This window comes from Dreissena polymorpha, chromosome 4 (assembly GCF_020536995.1).
Source record: "Dreissena polymorpha isolate Duluth1 chromosome 4, UMN_Dpol_1.0, whole genome shotgun sequence".
NCBI classification, from domain to species: Eukaryota; Metazoa; Mollusca; class Bivalvia; order Myida; family Dreissenidae; genus Dreissena; species Dreissena polymorpha.
Window position 1 is genome coordinate 118,109,539 of NC_068358.1, and position 12,472 is coordinate 118,122,010.

At 35.9% G+C, this 12,472-nt stretch overlaps 1 protein-coding gene across 1 annotated transcript in view; it reads right to left on the reverse strand.

Moving 5' to 3' along the window:
- The window catches only part of LOC127879635 (tenascin-like), a 29,005-nt gene extending 17,112 nt beyond the window's left edge, over nt 1-11,893 (reverse strand). Inside the window, exon 1 of the mRNA XM_052426608.1 lies at nt 11,773-11,893. Within this exon, the coding sequence (XP_052282568.1) occupies nt 11,773-11,833 (61 nt within the window). The 5' untranslated portion in view covers nt 11,834-11,893. The remainder of the gene's footprint in view (nt 1-11,772) is intronic.
- Nucleotides 11,894-12,472: the final 579 nt, after the last annotated feature.

A 12,472-nucleotide genomic window follows, 5' to 3' on the forward strand; every position in this document is an offset into this window, starting at 1 on the left:
CGTCATGCAATCTTACTAAGATCATTCCCTCGAAGTCCTGGTCGCTATCGCTGATTCAGGTCCATGGGTCCACTTTCTCAATGGTATCGTATATAACAAATGGGTCTGCTTTTTCAAAAAATTTGTATCAAAATGGGCCTACTTTATCAGAGTTCCAGTATAAAAATGGGTCGCATCTCGGAAGTCCCAGTGGGACACCCCTATCTTAAAATTTTGGATGTAACCCTCCCCTCCCAGGCTTTAGTTATATGGCATATGCACAACGGGAGAGTTTTTTACGGTGAAGTCCTGAATCCGTTTATGCTGGCTGGGCCAACAACAATATGACTAAGTTTAGTCCAAATAAAATAAGAATGAGTTTTTACATAGACCAGTTCTACGTATGAAGGCTTAAAACTTCCATGCGACTTATTTGAGGAAGATAGTAAGTCGTTTCTTTTTTCGTCTATCATGTAGGCTTAAGAGTTCCATTTTATTAGCATGGACGTGATCAAGCTTTCATTTAGAGATTTTATCCCCTGCGATAAATCTGGCTGCTTTTCTCTGGATCCTCTCGATTCTGTCAACATCCTTGGTCAGATGTGGGTTCCAAAATACACAGGTTTACTCAACCGTGGATCTAACTAGAGCTAGGTTCGTTATTTCCCTGCAAGCGAATAGGCAGTGTTAAATGTTTCTTCTTACAGATTTAAGTCTACAATAAGCCGTCTTCAGTAGTTTGGTGATGTGGGTGTCCCACTTTAGGTATAAGAAGATGGTTACGCCTAAGTAGATATTTTCTTCATCATATTGGATGAAAGAATGATAAGCGATTGTTGACTCTCAGAATGATTACATTTCTTATCGTTGAATCGTAATCCGCACGAGGATGCAATATTTCTTGTGCCTTCAGATCGTCTAGAAGGATTACCCGGTATGTGATTTTGTATTTTAAGATCGTATTGGCCTGTACGAGAGGCAAATGTTGGTGAATATGCTTACATGTTCCTTGAGTATGTAATGGATACCGTTTCTATCACAAAACAACAGTTGACCGATAAAGGCTCCCTCAGGTACTCCTGGGTCGACATGGACAGATGTTGACTCCTCCTCCATGTCTAGAACATCTTGCATGTGGTGGTTTATTAGAGTTTTGAGTCATGTATTCAGTGGTCCATCAGTACCAGAATTGGAAAACTTATTTAGAAGTTACTCTTGTTAAATCAAATTATAAACATATTTGCAGGTCACTATCATAAACTGATTACAAGCTTCTACCAAAAGGGAGAGTTTTTCAAAAATGTGTTAGTAATATCGATGCTTTTGTTTCTGTAAAGTCCTATACACATTAAGGGTATCACGTTTAAACGTTTAAACGGTCGCGTTTCGTGTTTTGGTCAAAAACGTTTACAAAAACTGTAAACGTTTAAACGACAGTCAATATCAATATAAATCAGTTTAGTTCATTACGTTACGACGTTGCAAAGCTTGTTAACAGCTGCTGAAAGAGACTCGTATTAAAAACTATTTGTATCACGTGCACCACATGCCCCTTATTCACAATACCGTAAATAAAACAATACACCATGTACGGACTAGACGTCTTGAATATTTAACGCGCGTCATCACGAAATTCCCGCCTTTTGTTGCATGAGCATGACCCGAATCGTCTTGACCATTCGACGCGCGTCGGCACGAAGTGCACGAGGAAATTTTTCCGACGTTTCTTCATCGGCATTCATTTCAAGAGATATGGCGAACAATCTCCGTATAGGAATATTTTTACATAAATTGAATTATGCATCTTTTGATGTACATCGTGTTAAGTAAAACATTTACAATTTTAAAACCGGTTTACTCTTATTTAAGGTATGTTGGTTCGATATTAATTCGTCTTTGTTACAAAATATTACGGCATGTAAGTAGACAAAGTGTAATCCAGTGGTTCGACAACGACGAGAACAGTTGGTTTTAATATGACGTCATTGCGCGAATGAGATATGCACTAAATATAACTTCCGGAAATAATTGCTACTTTCAGTTTGGAGATGCGATGGTACTGATGCATTTAAAACGGACATAGGGATATCGAGTAAAAACAGTAACGTTTCGTTTATTTAATTTCGTTTAAACGTTTAGGAAATTATGTAAACGTGATACCCTTAATACACATTGTTAAATATATTTTCTGGAAAGTTAATCCTATAACCTAAAATGTGTTAAATGATATTAAAGTGTAATAATAACAGACCCAATGCAATTTCTATGGAACGCCTAGTCTGTCTCCTGTTGACTATTCATATATCGGAGGTTTCATTGAAATAATGTGGGCTTAAATCATATGATATGTGTTTATAATAGTATGCTGTGTGCTTGCCATAGTATGCTGTGTGTTTGTGATGGTATAATGTGTGTTTGCGATGGTATGCTGTGTGTTTGTGATGATATGCTGTGTGTTTGTGATGATATGCTGTGTGTTTGCCATAGTCTGACGTGGGTTGGTCATGGTATGCTATGGGTTTGTCATGATATGGTGTGTATTGTAATGGTTTGATGATTTTTTTGTGATGGTACGCTTTGTGTTTGTGATGGTATTCTGTGTGTTTCACAGAAATGATGTGGGTTTAAATTATATGATATGTGCTAATAATAGTATGATGGGTGATTGCCATTGCATGATGTGTGTTTGTTTTTGTATACCGTGTGTTTGTGATGGTATGCTGTGTGTTTGTCATGATATACTGTGGTTTGCAATAGTCTGCTGTGTGTTTGTCATGATATACTGTGGTTTGCAATAGTCTGCTGTGTTTGCAATAGTGTGCTGTGTGTTTACGATGGTATGCTTTGTGTTTGTGACGGTACGCTGTGGGTTTGTGATCGTATGCTAAGTGTTTATAATGGTATGGTGTGTGTTTGTGATAGTATGCTGATTGTTTCTGATGGTATGCTATGTGATTGTAATGGTACGCTGTGTGTTTGTGATGGTATGCTGTGTGTTTGCGATGTTATCTTGTGTGTTTGTGATGGTATGCTGTTTGCTTGTGATGGTATGATATGTGTTTTTGATGGTATGCTGTGTGTTTGTGATGGTATACTATGTGTTTGTGATGGTATGCTGTGTATTTGTGATGGTATGCTGTGTGTTTGTGATGATATGCAATGTGTTTGTGAGTGTGTGCTGTTTGCTTGTGGAAGTGTTCTGTGTGCTTGTGCTGTTATGCTGTGTGCTCTCTATAGTTGCCTATTGTGTTGTGGCTTTACCTATTGTCCTATGAGTTTTAAATGGTGTGCTAAATGCTTATTACGGTATGATATGTGGTTGTTGTACTATCCTGTAAGTTTATCTAACATGATGTGCTTTCATTTGCTATGATGTAAGTTGTCGTTATTTTCATTCGGAACACTCGGTTCTTGTCAAAGATCACGTGAAGGGCGCGTGCTGCGTATGACGTAATCAGTTTATGCTAGACGGTAACATTGCGGTTCAATTCAAAATGTAATGTTGAAAAAAGCGTTACATGAGATGAATTTGAACAATTTAATGGACAATTTTTTACGAGAAAGAATTGATGATGACATTGCGCAAAAATTAACCGACAACGACCTGATTAGGTTAGGAATAGAAACGATCGGGGACCGGCATCGGTTTCAAACAAAACTAAGAACACGTGATGTGCATGTGGAAGAAGTTCAGCCAACTCAGGCATGTCAGGGGACGTCGACGTCGGTGAATTCACAATCGGTAGGTGTAATACATTCAGAGTATATGTAGCGTAAGGGGCAAAGATTTTTTTAAAGAATTTTATGCCGATTGCACTTAACTTATCCCACCATGTTTAAACTGTAAATATTGTTTTTATCACTTAACTGCATATTCAATTTTCTTAAATTACACTATCAACTTTTATTTCATCTCTCACAAATAATTTACAGTATTAATTTTAGTCTCCCATACATTTCTTCCTTTAATTTCTTGCACTTAAATAATTTAGCAATGACATTGTTCATCTGTAAATTGCAATGTTTTTCCGTGTCTTGTGTAAAATGCGGTCACCTGTCAAAATAGTCGAACTTTGCTGTGTCTACATCGTTCTTTATTATCCTCTCAGAGGTAAATAAATATGATGTAGAAGCTTATATGTTAAGTTATTAGCACTCTAATGAACTTCGTGAAAATCGTCTAATTTCGTACATATCCATCACTCCGAACGTTATCCGGGTATGTGCAGAATACTACAAAAAATTGATAAATACGCTATGAAATACTAAATGTAGGACCCGCAAGCTAAATAAAATTACAACAAATATGGCCGACATTTTACCTGACATAATAGGTCGTTAAAAGAAAGAGCAATTTGCTATCTTGAAAGAGAAAGATTCATAAAACGTTTTATTCTTGTTCATATTTATGTGACTTGAGTTAATGATAAACATCAACTTATGCATGGTGGTGTTGATAATTATGAAGTAAACGATTCTAGGAAATACGAATGTCAACCATTAAAAAATTTTGACCACTGTCAAGAATAACGTTTAGAACCCATGTCACTTACAAAATTTAATATTGTTGGTGAGCAGTAAAAGCACAGGCATTCGGCATTAGCTACTACCCACCCATGACAAAAAAAGTTCGTCGATTTTTTTTTTATTATATATATATAAAAAAATATTGTTTCGACAAATTTTTTGTCCTGGGGGGGGGGGGGTAGTAGCTAATGCCGAATGCCTGTGCTCGGAACAGGAAGGTACATGGATTATGCAATATTTTTTTATAACAGTTTTATTATTCATAATTGGAGTAAAGTAGATTTTGTAGGTAAAGTGCAGGTTCAGAGGCCGGGAACCTCGCTCATTATACACATTACAGCCACTAAGCGCCAGATTTGATTTTGACGTGCTGATTTTTTATCTGGACATCACCATGGCAGACGAAATCAAGTTCAACAATTGGTAAGGAATGATTCATGTGTATGCAATTTACAATATATTTTGTTGATTGTCCCATTAATTGAGTGAAACAATAGTTACAAGGATTTATCACATCGTCTGTGGATGTTTCTGTTGAAACTGAAAGTTGATAGAGAAATAGCGAGGTTCCCGACCTGCGCGCGCATTTTAATAAGCGAGCGGGGTGACAGTGCTTTAATTACGCATAATGACACACTTCCGTTGCTTTAGAAAATGGCGAGTGATTTACCTTGTCAATATCTATGAACATAGTCTTTTTTAAGAAGACGTTTTGTCGGAAGATTTTTATTAATTTAGTATGTGTATGCATTATAATAAACAACGGGTAACTAAAAAACAAATAAATAAATAAAAAAAAACAGTGTCATTGACATCGAGCGCCTATGCCAATGAAAAAAGGATTTTATGAGGTGTATTGGCCGCTTTAAGACCCCTTGCTCCCCTTATCTAGAGTCCTGCTATAAGTTCAATTGAACAAAGTCGTGTTGATCCACATGATCCGTTGTATTTTCAATTCTCTCAATCTTAATTTACCACTTAAAAACAAGTTTAAAATTTAGACAATTATTTTCGGTCGTCACTTGAACTATATTGCTTCAGAAATAAGCATTTGATTCTTATTTAAAATTTGCACTTATAATATTAATTATATAAATTAAAGATTTTTGAAAACAAACAACACCATTGGTTATATTTTACATGTGTATGTAATTACGTTATGCATAGATTCCCAATGTGTCGGGCTTGACAATGCAAATTGATTCGTACTTCAAATGTTTGGTAAGAATAGCCATAATATACATAAATGCATTTTAGGTAGAAGATAAAACTCGGTTATCAGAATGCCAAATTTGTTGAAAGTCTCTGTTATCCGAACTGCCCTATATCGGGAATCAAAGTATCCGCAACTTCATGAATACCACCTATTAAACATGCTCTATCTTTCGTTTAAAACTTCATTGAATACTCTCAAACTTTCAGGTATTTGAAGCACAGTAATTACTCTACATGCTGGAATATCAAAAAAGTTTTTGCAATATTTCTAAGTAGTTTTTTTTTGTTAAATGTATACTGTTCATCCAGTTTATGCTGTTTTCCGGCCGAATTTTTTATTTTGGGGGGAAAAATCTACCATTTTCATTGCTGTTTTTCTTTGCAATAGAAAAGGATACACCATTTATAAACTCGACCATGCACCTTGTCTAAAAAACTAATCTTTATGATATAACTTAAAAAACCTGATGAACTTCTCGCGCGTGTCTTTTGTTGTTATCTGGTATCGAAGTGCCATCTGTTATCAAAGTATCCGCATACCCAGCGTGTATCAGGTACCATTAAAAATAATGTGGTTCGAACTTATCAGATTAGACATATCAATAGTCACTTTTTCTTATCAAACTTATTTTTTAAATGTTCAATCATATATAGAATGATTTTATCAGAACGAAATGAGAAGAATTATTTGACAATGGGTCGTATCTTTAAAAAATACTACTAGGACTTTCAACCGGAATAAGTGCAAGATAATAGAATTTGAATAATATTTCAAATAGGATAAAACCAACAAAGCACAATTTGCAATCGTTTTATTTACAACCATTCACAATCCAGCAAAAAACGTCAATAAGTATACACTTTCAGTCTTTCGCCTTCATAATTTTGCCATGATCTAAAATGACAAACAATGTCAATGTCATGCCGATAATAGTTTTATTTTCCGTTATTTACACAGGTTGGCGCAGTGTGAAACAGTCAAGTAAGAATTCAAAATAACTCAGATGTTTCATATAATGTTCGTGCTTAATAATAATTTTTGGTCCCAAATTTTGGATGTGCCATTGTCGATAAGTGACACTCGGAATGCTTCAGATGGGTATGACGAACACGATTCTTAAAAATAAAAAGATAAACTTTTGAATTTAAAACAGTTTTCACTCACTTTCGTCAAGAAAAAAATTTATATTGAAAACGAAAACACCCAGCTTAGACTTGAATCATTTTAGAGTTTTTTGTTGAAGGTTTGCTTATTTGAATTCCTCAACTCTGTCGCACACTGTTTGCAAACGCTTTCATTTATGGTGATGGTGACGGTTAGGGACTCGGATCCGAGGACATGTGCCTCTGTACTGGACTGGCTCGAGCTGCAAACGCACCAGCCGTTCACGCAGGAGCGCCTCTGGTGTCTGGACACCTGCCACTGACGCGATGCCACCATAAGCACCGTCTAAAAAAACAAAATGTAAGACTGTAGGTTCTAGGTTCATCGCGTCAGTTAAATGTAGTGCATTTACATAAAAAGTACGGAATAATAGTTTAACACCACATCACAGGTTTGAACTCGGAAAAAATATTTATACTGTAAAATGTGTATCACAAGCGCCTTTTTGCACATCGGCTACACATAAACAGTAGTATTTAAGAACATACAAAATACGTGTTTTATATGTTATAGCCCCCAAACTGTTATTTGCAGGCTGAAATGACATTTAAAACGTTATTCTTTATCCTTGGGTATTTCCACAATAAGCACTGTTAATTTAAAATAAAATAAAAAAGTTCTTAACGAAATAGCGAAATTAAAGTTAATGTCCTAAGAGAACACTATTGATAACATAGGATTTAAATGTGCATTTTGACAAAAATAGAACTGGAATTATGTCTAAAGAGAACATATTGATAACATAGGCTTAATGTGCATTTGACAAAAATAGAAATGGAATATTCAATATATAACGCCATGATTACTTCTGGTGCACATGCCGTTGTGTTCAGTATAACCCGACGCACAGACGAAGTTCCGTTCGTGCAGACCAGTGTTGCTCTCGTTAGGACATGACGTGACGCAGATTCCTCCCAAGCGTCATCTACGTAAAAACAAATACGAAATAAATGGTCGGTCCAATATAACATGCATAACAAGAAATCTTTCCAGATTTGGAAGAATTTATTTGTTAGTTTAAATACAATATTATGAAATAGAGTATCATTTTTCTTTTATATTTTGAAAATAGTGTATAAATTTAGGTTCATACTATAAAATAAATAACCTTAATTCAAAAAGTAAAAATTACAACAGTAACATTATTGTACCGCGTGGTTAAGCTATCATCACGTGGTTGGTTATGAAAGCAGGGATTTAACCCAGCTATACTGGTTCCAGTCAAATCACAGCGCGGACGTTGTCATTTCAATCTTAAATAATACTAGACGCATTTACAACAAAAACAGTTTGCTACGAAGGTTGGGGTTAAGCAAATTTCGTAAGCGATTCATTTTGAATATTATAATTGTATGCTAATTAACCGCCAACAGTACGTGTTGGTGAGCTTCGCAGTATGCGTGGATACAAATCCCTTGCAATAGCAATACAACAACGTCGTCACTCACCTTGTACGCATGAACCGTCGATGGCAGTGGTTCCTGGCTTGCACACACAGACCATGTTCTCGCACACGGCATTGCTGTCCCCAGGGCAGAGATTCATCAAAGCACCAGAACACATACCATGTAGCTGACCGACTGTTTAAAGAAAAGTTCGTTGGTCACACTATTGGGAGCTGTTGATGTTACATCAAACTGAAAGTCTTCACTTTGGTAAAATGAGAAGTAGTCAACGAAATATTCAACGAAATACTTCTATGTTAAAACAAAAGATACAGTTATATAACAGTACCTGCTCTGCACGACCCCCGATTCTGCTGAAGCCAGCTTTGCACAGGCACACCCCGTTCGAGCAGTGGGCGTTGACATCATTGGGGGCAGGCGGTACTCACACACTTTCCACCGACCTTACCGTCTGAAACGTTAACACATTATTTTGTGAATGACTTCCCAACGTAGACATTTAAAAAGGTATTATTTGTCTCGCATACCCTAGCAAAATGAAATTTATGTTTCGTTTTGTAAAATAAAGTAAAACATCACGCATAAACAGTTATATCAACACCAATGAAATGAAATGCCCAAATTGCAGATCGAGGATTAAAATTATATGATGATGGTGTAGGTCTAGCATCTCCTTAAATACTTAACATCAATATTCGTCTGGACATATTATATTAAACTATATTTTCTATGAAAACCTACCTTGTACGCACGTTCCCGCGACTCTTGAGAATCCTGGTCGACATGTGCATTGTGAGCCAAGGCAGTTTGCATTTATGTCCAAGCATACCCCGCTGGCACATGCGGCCCCAGACGAGCCAGCTACAACAATTAACCCATTTATGCCTAGTGGACACTCCCATCCTTCTAAATTGGATCAATTATTTCCAAAATTAGGGATGTCTATTTATTTCTATATTTAGAATATTTCTTACAGAAATTAATTTAAGCAAACAGCGCAGACCCTGGTGAGACGCCGCATCATGCGGCGTCTCATCTGGGTCTACGCTGATTGCCAAGGCCTTTTTTCTAGACGCTAGGCATAAATGGATTAAACAATGCATAAGAGAAAACATACCAACACGTATAAACAGCTTTAAATACGTCGCCTTCTTTTCAGCATTTGGTAAACCATTCGTATTATATTAGCAAAGCATTTTTTATCGTCAAATACATTTCTCTTTCTTTTTATGAGAAATTGCTAACAATTGCGTTATGAAACAACATCGAAAAGATGTTTATAGCTTTTCTTTTGTATACCAAACAATATTTTAATGTTTATTATTGTCTCACACACTAACTCTTATTTGAGCTTTTTAGCTTTACGAAGTTTAAAATCAGTCTAACATGAATATTAATGAATTCTCAAAAAAACAAAACGATTTTGTGCATGCTCATGCTCATTCAAAATCTGAACGGCAAGTATGCGAAATCTCAAAGGTGTGACAATTCCGATGCGAAAGTCTAAATATTGACGTATCGCAAGATGACAATATAAGATTGCAATATAAATTTGGTTACATGGAATCAAGATTCCCTATTTGCTTACACTATATGTACAAGAGTGTAGTCCCAAATCAACCTGTGCAGTCCGCACAGGCTAATTAATCAGGGGCGACACTTTCCGCTTTTATGACATTTTTCGTTTAAATGAAGTCTCTTCTTAGCAAAAATCCAATTTAGGCGGTAAGTGTCGTCCCTGATTAGCCTGTGCGGACTGCACAGGCTAATCTGGGACGAAACTTTACGCACATGCATTATGTCCAGTTTTCTCAGAACACGACTCATGTCATCTTAAAATATTGCTTCACTGTATCGAAATTTCATTCTCGTGCAAGATTTTTTATCTAAACATCTCGATAAAACTAACAGGCCCTAACTCATGAAGTATTCAACAAAATACTTCTAAGTGACGCACACAAGACAAAGTAATAGTGCATTACATGCTGCGCCGCAAATCCCATTGACTCTGTTGAGGCCAGGTTTACACATGCACATCATCCCAACGCATTCAGTGTTGATGTCATTTGGGCAGGCGTTGTTCAAACAAACTCCACCGTCCGCACCGTCTGAAAAGTTAACACATGTTTTATTACGACTTTCCAACTAAGACATTCAAAAATATATATTTAATCGTAAGTCCTAGAAAAATTAAGTTTAAAATATTACTTATAAATCAAAAAAATCATAATTACAAACATATTGTTGGCTTTGATCACACAATGGCTGACAAGATCCGCGCATCAAATTCTACACCCTATATCATAATAAGTAATAACATAATGTTTGGTTTGAAAAACTTATTTGGCCATAAGTCTAGTAAAGGCATGTGCATCAAACTCGGCAGCCGCACAAACTATCGTATTCAGCGTCACACTTTTTAATTTAAATCGTTTGTATTCCTTTAAAACCTGAATTTAAGTTCTGCACAATACCTCTGAAAATGCCGAATAAGAATCGTATTAGTTGAAACAAAATTAAATGTTTTCATACACTTATATTTAGTTAACGCTTTCAGTGCTGGAACCGAATTTTGAAGACCTTTGCAAACAGGATCCAAACTGTCTGCTATTCTGATAGTATTCTTTGACAAAAAAATCGACGAAAATGCTAATCTTAGAAATGCAGCAGACGACATTTTAGCAGACTACAAATTTCCCAGCATGCACAGGGTTAAAACGGAAAGAATAGCAATTTCAACTGTACATTAAGCAAGTTTTAACATGCGTAAAACCTTAGTCCTACACTGACTTAGTTGGACTCCATTGTAGGCTTATAAATAAAATTATAAGCAGTTATATACATTATCTTCGTAATTACTATACACACATAATGATTTTTCTACAGGCAGCATCAATGCCGTGAACATCTTTATGGGGTTAAAAGCGTCGTTGTGAGTTTCAATTATTTTTTAGAAAATGGCCACTTCTAAAGTAAGTGCCGAATGGATGGAACATTTAGTTTTCTGCTGATAATGTGTATGGCTTTTCTTCCGTAGGTTCTATATTTAAGAAATGTCACGTTCAGTTAAGAAGCAAGTTCTAAAATGTTGGATATTAATATCGTAAAATTGCAATGGTATCTGCATGAGAAAACCCTTGTTTGACAACAAAACGTTATTAATGGTCAGTTGTCATCCAGCAAAGCACTTTACAACGGCACCAAACACACATTTTTGACAACAATCGGATCCTTGAGATAAAAGTTATTTATTTAAAAAAAAAAAAAAAAAAAAAAAAGTTATTTATTAAACTATCACACCGAATGTCGTTGATTTAAGAAAATTAGGCATAGCTTCACTTCTTTAGAGACAAACATTTGTTTTAAGTAATCCTATAAATTGGCAACGAAAACAAAGAACTGATAAGACAATCGTTTATCTCTTACATTGATAAAACGTCTAACGAAGACGAAAACACAAACTTTGAAATGCTTAATTACCTCGAACACAGTGAGAGCCTACTTTTGTGAATCCACTCTGACACATGCACATCCCATTCATGCATATCGCGTTCGGATCATTGAGTTGACATTGGCTGTGGTTGGCACATGGTCCAAACACGGCACCGGCTGGCGGTCGAAAAAAAACCAGTTAAATATTCAATTACTCAGGTTTTGTATATTGGTTACTAATCAAGCTTTGACCGTATACAAATCTCAAAGTATCCGAGTGTGTTTTAAAATGTTGAGTTGTACCATTTTGAAAACTTTCGAAACAAAACGAATGTTTTGAAAGTTCATATCGGAGGTATTTATAAACATTTAAACACGTTATAAACTATGTGTATTTAGAAGACTCTGCAGATCTGGAGATCAATCCCCGTATTCCTGGAAGCTTCGTATACTTGAGAGTCTACAATTCTACCAAGTAATTAAATTGCCCCTTCAGTTGGTTGAATGAAAGAAAATACCATTGAATGTTTGAAAAACACCATAATTCTTACTATTGAAAATACATATAATACAAGTAAATATTAGCCAATACACAAATCCTATAAATAAGTTACTTACTTGCTATGCAAGATCCTCCAATGTTGGCCGCCGCCGTCGTGTTGCACATGCACATGCCACTCATGCAAGCGGCGTTTTTGTCATTACACGTCGTGTTACAAGTACCGAAATTTTCCTGAACTGCAAACAC